This window comes from Papio anubis, chromosome 11 (assembly GCF_008728515.1).
Source record: "Papio anubis isolate 15944 chromosome 11, Panubis1.0, whole genome shotgun sequence".
Lineage (NCBI taxonomy): Eukaryota > Metazoa > Chordata > Mammalia > Primates > Cercopithecidae > Papio > Papio anubis.
Genome location: NC_044986.1, coordinates 101,645,440 through 101,661,632, shown reverse-complemented (window position 1 = coordinate 101,661,632; position 16,193 = coordinate 101,645,440). Strand labels below are relative to the sequence as shown.

Sequence of the window (16,193 nt, the reverse complement as noted above, 5' to 3'; positions counted from 1 at the left end):
ACGAGGGCTGTTTTAATCTGGGTCCCCATCATTGTTTTTTTCATGTTTATTTCGAGGAAAAATTGAACCTGGCAGATCTATGAATTATTGTCTTGTAGTATTACCCTCTGGGACTGTTCCCTCAGACAATCCTTTCTTCTCTTGACACATGGGCTGATGTTGTTCGGCTGAGGATCAGAATAATGGCACAACTAAAACACCTTTCATCAGAAGTCATCCGTAACACACCTTTTAAAATTTGCTCCACAGACACAGCTCACCTTGTGCTGTTTTTTCTTTTGCTTGGTAATAGAACCTACACAAATCCTACTGAGATCAATATGAACACAGCAGAATGCAGGCAATGGAATGGGTTCCTGTAGAAGGGCTAAGACGGTAACCTAGGTCCACAGAGTTGGTTTCAGAAAAGCTGTGATCTAAGAAGGAGGAACAGTGAAGGGAGACATGAGACAGGCCTGAAGGGGTTAAACCTACTAGGGAGCAATTGGTAGTGAGAAGCTGAGACCACATGAGGCCAGGAGAAAGGAGTTATTACAGAAACAGACATCCTGGGATTTGAGTAGCTCCGTTGTGAGAAGACATTGACAGACCACGAATAAATGGCCATATGGTTTCCAACTTGACATCTGCCATTCCCCAATGTGTTTGCCACCATTTACTCTCATGGGCTCTGAAAACCATCTATCTTTTAAACTGCAATTGTATAGCATGAAATTCTACATAGATCAACATCAATTCATTGTTTAAGTTTAGGTATATCATATCATCAAACTAATATATATATACATTTTAATTCTCATGTTCTAACCATCCTAAAGCTATATAACACTCTACCTAGCTGTTTTCCTATCTATCCTTTAAACTGCAGTTGTAGAGCATAACATTCTGGGTTTTTTTGGTGGGGTGGGGTGGGGGGAGACAGAGTCTTGCTCTGTTGCCCAGGCTGGAGTACAGCAGCGTAATCTTTGCTCACTGCAGCCTCCACCTCCCAGGTTCAAGCAATTCTCCTGCCTCAGCCTTCCGAATAGCTAGGATTACTGGTGTGTGCTACCATGCCTTGCTAATTTTTGTATTTTTAGTGGAGATGTGGTTTCACCATGTTGGCCAGGCTGGTCTCGAACTCCTGGCCTCAGGTGATCTGCCCACCTCGGCCTCCCAAAGTGCTGGGATTACAGATGTGAGCCACTGCACCCGGCTGTATAGCATAAAATTCTACACAGATCAGCATCACCTCATTGTGTAAATTTAAGTATGTTAATATCATCAAGCTAAAATATGTATACATTTTAATTCTCACGTTATTGTAATCATCCTAAAGTTATATAATGCTCTAGCTAGCTATTTTTGTTCACAATATAATCAATTTGGTCAGTCCCTCCAGTGAAAAGAAAGAAGGGCATAGAGGGCAGCGATGGAGACCCTGTGCCTCTGTGGGCGGTGCATGCATCTCTGAGGGGCGTGGTCCTGGGAATGTCACCCCATAATAGAATTAGGGTTATAATGGTAAGGGATTTTAATCAGCTAAGGCTCAGATATTTTATTTTATAAATAATCTGGTGCCTGTGACTGATGATGACCTTGTGCATGTGTCTGTGTGTATATACACATATGTGTATACATATATATAACTTATATGTACATATGTGTGCATACACGTATGTGTATACGTGTATATAACTTATGTGATATGGGGATATCTATATAGTACTGAGTGATGTATAATATAGATAGGTATATATAAGTATAATATATATAAGCATATATACTGATATGTCTTAGTTAAATATAACTAATATTTGTGTAACTTACTCATTTTGAGGCAAGTAGATAAAACCTAATTGTAAGTCAAGAGCGGCTCTAAATCATTAGAGCTGAAGCCCATTGAGATGCCCCAGTGATTCTTTTCCTTTGCTGTGAAATCTGGACTGGTGAATGGAGTGAGGCACTTCGCAGACAGACTTGTTCATGTTTCACACCAAGGCCAGAAATCGAATAAGGAATCCGTCAGTGATCATGCGGGGGTAGGCATGAGGAGCATCGTTCTTTGCAGAATAGCTCGCAGTGTGCTGAAGTGCACAGCAGGTCACACGCAAACAACCGAGGAAGCTGCGGTTCTTGCTGCTTCACTGCTTAGCAGCTATGGGAAGCTGGGTGAGGTTCTTAACTCCCTGCACTTCTGTTTCCCAACCATTCAAAAAGACATAGGATACCTGTCCTCTGTCTCTCACTGAGTTCTGGAGCCCATGAAATGTCACAATTGAGAGCCCTTTGTAAACTGCAAACTGCTGTGTGACTATTGGAGTGTTTGTGGGTGGGGTATGGTGAGCATGGGGATTTAAAATCCCTTGTTAGAATATGAAGTGTCACAAGCAAATAAAGCAATATATCCTATATGGCAACATGTGGTTGACAAGTTAAATATGAGTTTCAAGAACTGTCATAAAGAGAAAAATAAAGTCTAAGGCACTAAAAAATTGTAGTTGGGTGCTGTAGATAACTTACTAGTATCCAATCTAGAAAACATTGAAAGGGAGTTGTGCATAAAAGAACAAGGTCCGTCCAGGAAATGGGTGGATGTGCAGAGATGGAGATAAGAGAAGGAGTTATTTGTACCATCTGTTGCAAGTGGTATAAAGAAGATATCATTTTACAAACTGTAACTATTTTCGGTACAAAAGAAGGTTGTCCTTGGCCTGGAGAACACAGGAGTAGCCCAGCAGAAGATTGAGTATCAGTGAGAAGGACATTTTTCTTTTATCCATCCTACAGCACTGCACAGTTATTGATTGTGGCTTGGAAGCGAAATGATTTATTTAACATTACTTCTTTATTCTGTTCCAGATTGAGATCTTTAATCACTGTTGGGCCCAGGACTGGTCAGCCAGGTCTGGCCACTGGAGGGCTCAGTAGAGTTCCTGTGTCAAAAGATTTATAGAAATAACGCTGATCTTAAATATAGCCATAAGCTAACCGCTGACTGGACCATCTCTTTCCTGGGAATTAAATAATTTTGGCAGCAGTCTGTCTGTCTGCCTCATGTCTGGGAGACATTCCATTTACAATCAAATGAAACAATAGGCTAACTAAAACCTTACAAATGGCAATCTTCCCAATTTTACCAATGCAAACAAGATGAGTTTGAAATTTTTTCAACGTAATAATCCCTTCCCTTCCTAATATCATCTTCATATCTATAGGTGCAGTTTAGATTTTCTTTGAGCAAATGTAATTTTTTAAAAGCCAATGAAGAAATAAATATGAAAGGGAAAATAGGAAGGAATATGTGTCACAATACTATTGGCTTTACCGGAGCATAAGAATTATTTCCTGTTGAGGTCATCCTGAATATTTCCTAGCACATCCATTCTTAACACTGACTCAGAAAGAATACATTGCTTCCACTTTGCTTTTAGGCCTAGTCAATGAAAGGAAGAGGGAAAATGAAGAGTAGGACACTTTATACGCTGCTGGGAAGAGTAATGTAGCAATGGCTGTAATGTCCCAAGGTAGAGCAGGCAGAGAAGGGTCTGGTGAAGTCATCAAACCGAAGCGTGGGGGTGTTAATGGTTGCACACACTCATACTGAACCAAACTTTGTGGTGAGTTAGCCTGAACGAGCCCTTCTCTGGAGAATGTGCCTTCCACTGAGATTAAGCCACTGGGTCCTAGATGGCACCAGGACACCAGAATATTGTTTAGGAAACTGGCTTGTCTGGTGCATTAGCGGGTACTCTGGGGCCTTTGGAGATTGAGCTCCACCTCTCTCGGGTGAACTCCGTGCTTGCTAAAGAGCATTTAACTCATCCTGATTCACCGCAGGATTGGGCTGGCTTTCAAACTCCTGACAGTGAATTACTGCTCTGGTAATGACGAATCCATGCGTGCATGCTACAGACAGTGCCCTGGGGCATTTTGAAAGTGAAAGGAAATTGCTGTGAACCTGGCAGGAAGGAAGGGAAGGCAGAGGTAAACCAGACTTCTCGCATTGAACCCACCGACTCTCATTGTAACAGAGTCAACAGAAGCCACCTCTCTCTAGCGTAATCAACAAGGTTTCTTGTGATTTTTTGTTTTGTTGCCTTTTTTTTTTTTTTTGAGACAGGATCTCACTCTGTCACCCAGGCTGGAGTGCAGTGGTGTGATCTTGGCTCACTGTAGCCTCTCAACCTCCCAGGCTCAAGTGATCCTCCCCCCTCAGCCTCCCAAGTAGCTAGGAACACAGGCATGCACCAGTATGCCCAGCTAAGTTTTTACTTTTTGTACAGACTTGGCCTCCCTATGTTGCCCAAGCTGGTCTCAAACTCCTGGGCTCAGGGAATCCTCCTGCTTCCACATCCCAAAGTGCTAGGATTACAGCTGTGAGCCACATAGCACCTAGCCCATAGCAGATGTGGGATAACATGTTGAACATGGCATGACTTTCTTAGCCAAGCAGCAGAGATACAGAGAGAGTTCACTGCTCTGTTTCCTGGGGGACAGCCTGACCCCAGACCCTTCACAAACAGTCACTGGAACAAGCAACCCTGCCCGTAATAAGCAGGTAAAGAAGAATTGTAAGAGCCATGTCTGTTAGCATACCTCACGCCATAAAACAGGGTCTTTGGGGGATGTGATAGGGGCAGCATCGCGGCGTAATCAGACAAGGGGGACCACCCCTCCATCCCCCTTCCTGGAATGTATGTGCTTGACCGAAGACACAAAACCTGCCTAATGTGTACCAGATTCATCAGAAACTGATAGTGTGTGCCTCCCATACTCTGGTGAGAAATAACAAACCCTTGCTGATTAGATTAAAAATCAAAACAAGAGCTTCCACATTCCTTCTACTGTTTTCCGACCTCTTAGGTGGCATCTGTTACAACCACTTCACCCAAATATCGTTCCTAGTGAGACATCTTAGGAGGGTGGCAATGTTACGTGCTCCATTTGCCCCCTTCTTTAATAACCACAAAGCGATTTGATGGCAGTAAACAGTTTTTTTAGAAAGCCTGCAAAGGACTGGATTTGAACTTGAAAGACGTCATGGAATTCTTTTGGTCAGCAAGAACAACCTCTAAAAGCCTTAAAATGTTTTTAAAATGCACAGGCCGCCCAGAGTGTGGTAGTCGGGTGTGGCGTGAAGCCAGTGGGGCTTCCAGCCCAGTGTGTGGAGTTCCTTGTCACCGTATTCCCACTTGGATAGCTTTCGGTTCCACCCAGTCCCCAAGGGCCCAGAAAACATGATGGTGATCAGAGCCAGCCTGTGAGCACAGGAGGTGCTTCCTTTCTCCCCGACCTTTTGCTAGCAGTGCATTAATTCCCGTTCTCCGCTGAGCGCTGCACAAGTCACTTCGTGTTGTGGACACGCACCTTCTTGTACCTGTTCCCCTGGAAGAGACCGGCTGTGCTGACAGCGGTTGTGGGGATCGCCTGCCTCTCGTCCTTCATCTTGTTTAGGGTGGGGCAGAAGGGCTCTGGTTTCCTTTCCAGAATCCCCTCTGCACAGCCATGGTTTGCCCTCTCTATCTTTCCTTCTCATTTCAGATGTATTTTCCAGGGTGATTGCAGTTCCTTGCCCAGCTCTATGTAGGACTGATTAATGGCTGCTACCCAAAGTTCAGCCTGGTAAAACAGGGCTGGTTAATTAACAGACAGCTTCCTTATCTCCCTCATGTTTTCCCTCTGGTATTAAACTAGGGGAAGAGGCTTATGTTTCCTTCAGCTGTCAATTCCCAGACTTCAAGTCTGGTAGCAAACTGGGTGTTGGGTGCTGGTCTAGGTTTAAGTAGCACCTTTAAGTCAACAGAAAACTGATCTGAAAGTTGGTTCCTCTGGATTGAATATGTTGGGTTTTCTGACAGTTTCATTTCTCGGTGGCTGGTTGTTTGCCCTTTTTAATGATCCTGTTTGCCTTCGGTGAAATATATTTTGTAATATTTCCTTTGCTGTTAACCCATTTACCTAGGCCGTTTAAAGTTCCTTCACTGGTGTTTTCCCTGTAAGCAATTGTTGAAGGACTGAGTCACCCGTGAGGTAGCCTGTGGTTGGATGTGGGCTGAGGTTATTCAGTGACTAATTTCCAAGGGGAGGAGAAATTGACTTATCACGGGGAGGGTTACTTTTTATCCATGCCACTGTCAGCTTCTCTCTGAAAACTGGGTATTACAAAATGGTCTTTATTGGTTGTGAACACTCGAGCTGAGAAACATTTTAGGATCTCTGTGTCTTTTGTGATGATTTTGTCTCTGAAGAGGAAGCTGTCTAAAATATTCAAGTGTGGAACCAAGGATTTAGATGAAGCCAGCAAACAAAGGAATCATGTAATCAGGACCTGAGCGAATGTGCTTACTCACGGCGTTAGGTACACAGGTGATTTCCTTAAGAAAAAGTAAGTGGCTTTAATTCTTTGAGGGTGAAAGAATGTCATAAGATTCCTTTTCAGTTTTCTCTGCTTACTTCACTGTGTGGTCTGATTGAGTGATATGTTTACAAATTCCAGACTTGGAAGGGTGGGGTTTGAAATACAACAAACTGTACATAATATTCCTTTTCCACAAGAGATATGTATATATACACACACACACACACACAGACGCATATATATATTTTAATACTCCACAGACATTATTACATGAGGCAGTTTCCCAAGATGATTTTAAACAAATATCTTTTATACTAGGTTTTTTTTTTTCTGGAAACAATTTTAATATGTTGTTTCTTATCTTACCTTCAAGAAACTTCTGAATGAGTGATATTCGATTTGACTTATGGTACTTTTGGGAAATAAAATATAGCTACATGTAAGAATTTCTAACTCAGACTTCAGATCTTAATAGGAAATGGCCCCAGATACTTCTGGTGTTTCGGAAGTGTGGTGTAAACAGCATTTTGATCCGTGTGCAGTCTGTGGGCAGTGACACCAGCCTCTCAGCCTGCTATTATGACGAGGCTCTTGAAGAAACTACCCTCTTTCTAAGAACTGGAAGGACTCAAATAACAGAGACAATAGAGGTTTGGGCAGTGATGGAAAGAAGAAATGACAGTGCCTAACCGAGCAGATGAATGCGGTGGAACAGTCTTGTTCATACATTATATCTAGGGCAGGTGAATGAACATTTTCTGTGTCGGGGCTTAGGTGCACACGGCAAATAGGTATCTGCGTTGTATTCAGAAAAGGGGCTGAAAGAATCTTTATTTCTCTGTGTCGGTCATCTCTTTCTTGCTGTAAAATGAAATTGTTTAAAGCTTACATTTTGACATTAGTGTCGAAATTCTGTGGGGAAAAAGTGTCAATGATAGAACATAGCTAGTTACTTTAAACTCACTAAGGGAAAAGAGATGATAAGATTAGTAGCATCAGAAAGATCAGTGGTAGAATAAGGGACTAAGATATATTAATGTGAATGGCAACTGTGTGTGTGTGTGTGTGTGTGTGTGTGTGTGTGTTGCTTATTTTATTTGTCAGTTTAGTATAATTTTCTCCCACAAGGTCTGACTTTGAGTACCAGTGCAGGAAAAAACCCAGTATGTATTTAATGCCATGTCTTTACTCATTAGCAAAATAACAGTTAAAAACCAAAACAAAATAAATCTGTGTTGGTGACAGATTCTAGGAAGATCTCTCCTTAGTTAAGAACACCCGCATCAAAGGCTGGGTTTGTTTTAAATTGTGAATTATACAATCTTAACCATCATGCTGCTTTAGTCTATCAGATTCTGGAGTCTCCAAATGCTACTTTTTATTGTAAGTGTGACCTTGGAAATCACACTGAAGACTTGAAAACATCCCTCCAGTGATGTCCCCTTACCTTCCCCCACATCCTAAGAGCGAGTCGCCTTAGGCTGCTCCCCGTCTTTTATAGTAGGATTCCCAAGTTGTCTGATCGTAAGGGTTCATTCTAGTTGTGGTTTTAAAACAAATTTTCCCACTCTATATTGGGATCATTGTGTCATTTTTCTTCTTGGGCTCCATTTAGAGCCGAGGATGAAATACATGATCCTGGTTCTTTTTAAATCTCCGTTTTGGAAAGTCAGTCATAGCTTGGCAAACCAACATAAGAATTCTGCCAAGACTTCCAACATCTAAGTCACCTGTGTTGATAGAGACATTCAACCTCAGATTACCAATTATGTCATAACCAAATGTTTGTATTCAGTGCCACTGTGGACAACTCAGGTTGACGGTGACTCTTTTGATGACCCTTTTGGATGATGGCAAGATTATTTTGAAGTGGACAGGGCAGGGAAGACACACAGGATTAGCTCCAGATCCAGGATGCTGACTGTTCATGGCAAGCATCCATCCTCATTGGCTGAAGTCCCATTCTGGTTGGTTGGTGTCCATGCCATACTGGATATTAGCTGTCAAGTATTTCGACTATCACCGACATTTCCCACATGAATGCCCAATATAATGTATTAGACTTACTTTAAGTTAATTGTTATATTTCTTTCTAATCTCATCTACACTTACCACTAGAAAATCTAATGAGATATTCTTTCTAATTAGATCTTTAAGTGTTTCATTTTAAAGGTTATTTGTATATCTTCTAACCATTTTTTGCATGTCACCAAGCATGTTTTTAAAATACCTATGTAAATACCTTTGCTGTTTTCAAAGACATGTACTCAACTTTTTATGAATTTAAATAAATTTTACATTTTCTTTTTACTAATATTCTTTATCCTTCTGGACAGTTCTATACCCCCTAGAATATTTTATTTTATTTTATTTTACTTTATTTTATTTGAGACAGAGAGTCTTGCTGTGTCTCCCAGGTTGGAGTACTGTGGTGCATTCTTGGCTCACTGCAACCCCTGCCTCCCAGGCTCAAGCAATTCTTGTGCCTCAGTCTCCTGAGTAGCTGGATTGCAGGCACATGCACCACGCCTGGCTAATTTTTGTATTTTTTATAGAGATGGGGTTTCACCATGTTGCCCAAGCTGGTCTCAAACTCCTGGCCTCAAGTGATCTGCCCACCTCAGCCTCCCAAAATGTTGGGATTATAGGCATGAGCCACTGCACCCAGCCCCTAGAATCTTAATGTCCCTTTTTACATTCCTGCCAAAAAGAGGAAAGTTTCTGCTGGTTAATTGAGGTCATAGTCCCCCAGATCAAGATGTATTCTGAAGGTGGCTAAGGAAGGAAAAGAGAACAGGGAATAGTGATTGACCTAGTTAGGACTGTTGTTCATACAAAGTGGGTTCTAGATATTTTATTGATTGATTGAGACGGAGTCTCACTTTGTCACCCAGGCTGGAGTGCAGAGGTGTTATCTCGGCTCACTGCAACCTCCGCCTCCTGGGTTCAAGCAATTCTCCTGCCTCAGCCTCCCGAGTAGCTAGGACTACAGGCGCACGCCACCACGCCCAGCTAATTTTTATATTTTTAGTAGAGAGGGGGTTTTGCCATGTTAGCCGGGCTGGTCTTGAACTCCTGACCTCAGATGATCCACCTGCCTCAGCCTCCCAAAATGCTGGGATTACAGGCCTGAGCCACTGTGCCCAGACAGTTCTACATATTTTAAATATTTTTCTGGAATTAATAACAATAATGACAACAGTACCTACCATTTGTTGTATGTGATTTGCCTTGGACACCATGTAATGCTTTATAAACAGTGGCATGTTTGAGTCGATGTGATGAATTTATCTCGATGTTGGTTTTGGTTGGTTATTGCATTGTGTAATCTGATTATATGGGGAATTTGCCCAGATATCCGCTGCTCACTGAGCCAGTCCCTCCTGTATTTTATGACCTGTGAAGCCCTGTGCTGCTTCCTGCTGAGCCATACATTGCTTTTTATTGGGCTCTGAATTGTGAAGGCAGAGTGAGAGAGGTATTTACAGAGGATCTGTGTTGCTTTCCTGCAAAACCTGTGTCACGGGGTTGCTCAGCCTCCCTGGAATGAGCATCAATCAGGTGTATTATCACACAATGACCTTGGGACTGTCCCTTCTGGTCTAAAGCACTGAGCACCTGAGTCATGAGGGTGTCCAGTGAGCAGGGAGGACCTCATGGGCTGGAGCATCAGGGCAGGGGCCATGCAGAGCAGACGCACCTGGAGCCTGACCACAAACCTAGGTATGGATCCACAGGAACTAGGACATGAGGAGAGAGACCCTGGACAGCATCAGCATATCACAAGTTAGGTTTAGGGAAGGGAGAACAGATTAGCCTATCATAGTGGGAGCTCTGTGTGTGCGTCTTGGGAGGGGAATAAGGGGGAAGTGGAGATAAAATTGTGATTGTGAGGGAGGAGTCTGCAAACTCCAGGGGGCCCAGAAATAGTCAGCCCCTATAGGAGCCAAGAGGTCAATTCTGCAGTGCCCAGGTCCTGTATTCAAAAAGGGTTCCATTTTGTTGCTACATATTCACACCTAATTTGCACTTCTCATTGGTCACTTTCATTATGAAATCCACTTCTCTATGTACAACTCACAGGGCAGGGATTCTACACTGCTGGATCATTCCAGGAACAAGATTAGGAAGCCGTGGGAGTCCCACTGGTTGTTCCTGCATTAGCATCTACGAAGTTTAAGAAAGAAGGTGCCCTCTCCATGGCGCTTGGGAGTTTCCGTGGAGCTTGGGGCTTGTTTAGAACTACATCCTAGAATAATGCCAGGCATTCACCAAGTGCTTGGTAAATACCCTTTACTACATGCAGTGAGTTTTTATGATAAAGAAGCAGTTAGTTTGTATCCTGTGCATTAGGCTCTGTTTCATTTTCAACCTTCTCCTGGTGCCTCTACTATCCCTACTCTCATCTGCGTCACTCACATCATGGGGTCTCTTGGCTGCTAATCTTGGTTCTTGCCATTCGAGCCCCCACCTCTCTCCTCAGGTCCTTACCTCATCCACCCTCCATCCATTTATACCCTTCTTGTCTGTCACATCTCCTGGAAGTCAGGATAGGGACTGTGGGCTCCTGTGACCTCACCAATAGAACTTGAAGAATGGGTGGAGCTTGTCTCTCCTTCCCTCAGTTATTTGGAGAATCTCAGTGGGCATTTCCCCGTGGCACCTTGACCAAAGCAAAAATATATGAAATCATCATATCCTGAATTAGTTTGTATTTTTCATTCTACTCCGTTGCTAAACACAGTAGCATAGTTGCAAATTACAGTTGACCATTGAACAAGGTGGGAGTTAGGGATGCTAACTGCCCACACACAGTAAAACAATAAAATAAAAAATCTGTGTAGAGGCCAGGCACAGTGGCTCATGCCTATAATCCCAGCACTGTGGGAGGCCGAGGCAGGCAGATCACCTGAGGTCAGGAGTTCCAGACCGGCCGGGCCAACATGATGAAACCCAGTCTCTACTAAAAATATAAAAATTAGCTGGGCATGGTGGCCCACACCTGTAATCCCAGCTATTTGAGAAGCTGAGGTAGGAGAATCACTTGAACCCAGGAGGCAGAGATTACAGTGAGTGAGCTGAGATCACGCCACTGCATTCCAAGCTGGGAGACAGAGCAAGACTCCATCTAAAAAAAAAAACATTCGCGCAGAACTTTTACCTCCCCACAAACTTAACTACTTACAGCCTACTGCTGACCAGAATACTTACAGATGACATGAATAGTCGATTAACACATAGTTTTTATGTTATATATATTATATACTGTATTCACACAATAAAGTAAGCTGGATAAAAGCAAATGTTCTTAAGTAAACCATAAGGAAGAAAAAAAAATCTGTTTCCTGTTTATTAAGTGGAAGTGGATCATCATAAAAGTCTTCATCCTCGTCAACTTCATGTTGAATAGGTGAGAAGGAGGAAGAGAAGGGCCTGGCCTTGCTCTCTCAGGAGTAGCAGGGGAAGAAGGATATCTGTGAATAAGTTGACCTGCACAGTTCAAAATTGTATTCTTCAAGGGTCCACTGCCATGGTACTCTTATTGCTTCATTATTTCCTTCCAGCCTCTCGGTGCTGATTTATCATAGGCTCAAGTGAAGAGTTGGTGAATGTATGAAACTTACCTTCCAGGTTTTCCTCCATGTATCTCCTTTCCCCCTGCTCATCTCCCTAGATTGTATCCACTTGGAAAGATGGGAAACATGGTTACTATTTCCCAGGGCTAAAGGTAGAAAAATGTGCTCAGGACAACTTTTAGAAGAGGCAACATTAGCACTATTGATACACTAGACCTGCATTTATTAAGCAGCGTCTCTAAGAAGCTGTGACATTAAAATTTAAGCCACCACACTATTTTTTCCTAAAACCCCACAAAATTGCACTCTTCATCAGGTGTATTCATTTCTTGTGGTTGCTGTAACAAGTTACCATAAATTTAGTGGCTCAAAACGCCATAACTTTTTAAAACACCATAGATGTATCATTTTACTTTTATGGAGATCAGAAGTCCCAAGTGGATTTTGCACATCAATATCAATGTGTCAGCAGGATCACCCTCCCTCTGGAGGCTCCAGAGCGGGATCCATTTCCTCACCTTTTCCAGCTTCTGGGAGCTGTCCACATTCCTTGGCTCATGGCCCCTTCTCATAGCACCTTCCAAACTCTTCTAACTCGACTTTTATCATCATAGATCTCCCCTGGAGCTGATTTCTCTGCCTCCATCCTACACGTATAAAGACCCTTGTGATTGCCTCGAGTCCACCAGGATAAAGATCTCCCATCTCACCATCCTTAGCTCCACCCCATCTGCAAAGCCTCTTCTGCCATGTAGGGAAACATATTTAGATTCCAGGATGAGGGTGTGTACATCTTGCAGGGGAAGCCACACAGTTACACACTGAGACTTCTCTTGAAACATGAGTATCAAAGTCAACTTTCTAATCCTTTGTTTTCTTTTCAGATGCAGAGAGAACTTGTTTATGCAAGAGGAGATGGCCCTGGGGCCTCTCGCCCCGGATCTACTGCTCATCCACCCCATGCAATTCCAAATTCCCCACCGTCTACTCCGGTGCCCCATTCCATGCCCCCCTCCCCATCCAGAATTCCTTATGGGGGCACCCGCTCCATGGTTGTTCCTGGCAATGCCACCATCCCCAGGGACAGAATCTCCAGCCTGCCAGTCTCCAGACCCATCTCTCCAAGCCCAAGCGCCATTTTAGAAAGAAGAGATGTCAAGCCGGATGAAGACATGAGTGGCAAAAACATCGCAATGTACAGAAATGAGGGTTTCTATGCTGATCCTTACCTTTACCACGAGGGACGGATGAGCATAGCCTCGTCCCATGGTGGACACCCACTGGATGTCCCTGACCACATCATTGCATATCACCGCACCGCCATCCGGTCAGCGAGTGCTTATTGTAACCCTTCAATGCAAGCAGAAATGCATATGGAACAATCACTGTACAGACAGAAATCAAGGAAATATCCAGATAGCCATTTGCCTACACTGGGCTCCAAAACGCCCCCTGCCTCTCCTCACAGAGTCAGTGACCTGAGGATGATAGACATGCATGCTCACTATAATGCCCACGGGCCGCCTCACACCATGCAGCCAGACCGGGCCTCACCGAGCCGCCAGGCCTTTAAAAAGGAGCCAGGCACCTTGGTGTATATAGAAAAGCCACGGAGCACTGCAGGATTATCCAGCCTTGTGGACCTTGGCCCTCCTCTAGTGGAGAAGCAAGTTTTTGCTTACAGCACGGCAACGATACCCAAAGACAGAGAGACCAGGTAAGGTGCAGTGAGGGTGACTGAGGGTGGTACCTGGGCCCATGTGTCACTATGGGCTGCTCTACAGGGGTCAAACCGACAGAATAAATGTCTGAGCACCCATCTCTGCAGCATGCCCTGTGGATGCTGTAGGGGTTACAGAGTGGTGTCAAAGCCACCGTTGTCTGCAAAGAGTTTCTAAACTGGCAGAGGTTACAGCCATGAAGCCATGTTCAAGAAGACAGGTGCCCCAACAATAGTAATCAGTCCCTTGTGCCTCTGGAGCATGCATCTAACAGCATTATCGTTTGTATAAATCTGAATAATTTGGAAGAAAATTGTCATTAGCAGAAGCCCGATGAAAAGATCAAAAGGTCATAATAATTGATCTGCAACTGCTGAAAATAAGGAGTGGTTTTCAGTTTTAACTGTTGGAAATAGCAGTTTGTGTTTTTCCTTGTGGAATACAATTTTGTGTTCTCATCTGGTTGTGGGAAGTGGAAAGAATGTGTCTATTTTTTAAGAGGATAAAAATCTGAATTTGCATGAAAATGGAATGGCTTAGATTTAATACTTATCTAGGAGTGGTGCTGAAATCAGCAAAATTTTTCTAGTGAAAGACTCTCTGGGGATTTGAATTTCTTTTTAAATAGATATATTTTATAATTTACCAGTTCAGATGCTTCCTACTCTATCTTGAAAACCTTCCAAAGTTCATATAGTAATAGAAAAGCTAATTTTGATAAAGGAAATTTCTCTAGCCTGAATTGGTTGAAAGAAGTCAACAAAATAATCATAAAAATCTAGCCAAAGAAATTGAGTCCAAAAGATGTGTAAGCATGCTGCTACCTATTGTTATATATGAATTAAGGGGTATGAAAAATAAGATGTCCAGGCCAGGTGCGGTGGGTCATGCCTGTAATCCCTGCATTTTGGGAGGCCGGGGCGGGTGGATCACCTGAAGTCAGGAGTTCTAGACCAGCCTGGCCAACATGGTGAAACCCCGTCTCTACTAAAAATACAAAAATTAGCCAGGCATGGTGGCAGGCACTTGTAATCCCAGCTACTCGGGAGGCTGAGGCAGGAGAATCACTTGAACCTGGGAGGCGGAGGTTGCAGTGAGCTGAGATCACGCCATTGCATTCCAGCCTGGGCGACAAGAGTGAGACTTCATGTGAAAAAGAAAAAAGACAGATAAGATGTTCAGATACTCAGTTATTCAATACCTTATTAGAACCACTGCTTCTCACTAAACAATGTTAATATCACTTACTGTTACATACCATATAAAAAGAAGGCCAAAATTGTGAATGGAATGTGACCTGTCTACCTTATTATTTTCACACACAGGTCAGAAAGTCCTGAAGTCCTCTTTAGCACAGTTTTATTATGAAAGGGCAATCCCTTCTTATTTGTTCAGTTACTGGGAATATCATAGCAGAAAGATTTCAGGAGATGGAAAGAGAATGAACATGAAAGTTTTGGGATCATTAATGAAACAAAAAGTTCTACCTCTCTCATGTAGTTAGAATAACAACAACAGTGACTGGCTTGATGATGCAGGACTAAGAAAATATAAGAATTAGAAAATAGTATTCATTCTCTGCTTTTCGAAGTCTTCATGAAGTGAAATTCTAAGCATCAAAGAAAGGGACTCTTCCCATCACTACAGACAGCTAAAGGGATAAACATTCGTAGTGGTTCATTGGAGCAAACCATTGTGACATCTGGAGAGGAATCTACCAAGATGTGCCATAAGTCTTGGAAGCCTGTGCTGCATACTTCACAGAAAAGATAACACACCTGTCCCCTTTGGTGGGCTGTGAGGTGCTGGTTGGAAAATGGTATGTCACGGAGGGGATGGAACTGACAGGAGCAAGAATTTAGTCCAGGAAACCATAAAAACAATCTGTCTCCTGCATATAATGTTGAGAGCCAGAATCCATCCTCCCCATCATCCCCCTGCCTCCCACACTGACCTGTTGTAGATGGAAGAGCATCAGGAGTTGATTTTGCCAGGATCATATTGAACTGTTTCCACCCTGGTTCTTGGATGGTAAAAACCTGAATTTGCATGAAGGTATATTAGTTTAGATGTAATATTCTTTTGGGAGTAGTGCTGAAATTATCAAAATTTTTGGCCAACCAAAGATGGTGTGTGCCTTCTTTCTAGAACCTAGCTCAGTGTCACCCATGTAATTACCACACATACACAACTTAATGTACATCCTTGAGCCTCACTTTTCAAGAGATTTAGTTACCAAGAGAAAAAAACAAACCCTCTGCTGACCTGTGGAGTCATCTCTGTATGGGATCAAAATCTTGAAGGATTTTAGCTTTTGGTGCTATGGGTATTCTTTTAGGGCCTCCACTCCCTTTTTTAAAAAAAGATCTGCCAACCTCAGAGACTTCCATTTTGTAAAATTTCAGAAAATTCTATGGACCTGAGTTTTACATGTTAGAGAACCTTTTTAGAAAATCTAAATTATTCTCTTACCAGTTTAACAAATATAAGAAAAACTGACTAAACAGATGAATATTCGCCTAAAATACACTGTCATTATCACCACTGTGTTCTGAC

The 16,193-nt window shown here is 42.9% G+C and overlaps 1 protein-coding gene across 18 annotated transcripts in view; it reads left to right on the top strand.

Annotated features, from left to right (window-relative positions):
- KIAA1217 (KIAA1217 ortholog) overlaps positions 1 to 16,193 on the top strand; it is a 499,018-nt gene that overhangs the window by 412,493 nt on the left and 70,332 nt on the right. For 16 of the 18 annotated variants that reach the window (XM_009214094.4, XM_009214098.4, XM_009214096.4 and 13 more), the window contains one exon: positions 12,801 to 13,633. In XM_009214094.4, coding sequence (XP_009212358.2) covers positions 12,801 to 13,633 — 833 coding nt within the window. Of the gene's footprint in view, positions 1 to 4,283; positions 6,368 to 12,800; positions 13,634 to 16,193 lie in introns of those variants that run through there. The other 2 variants (XM_009214105.4, XM_009214109.4) reach the window with 2 other exon arrangements.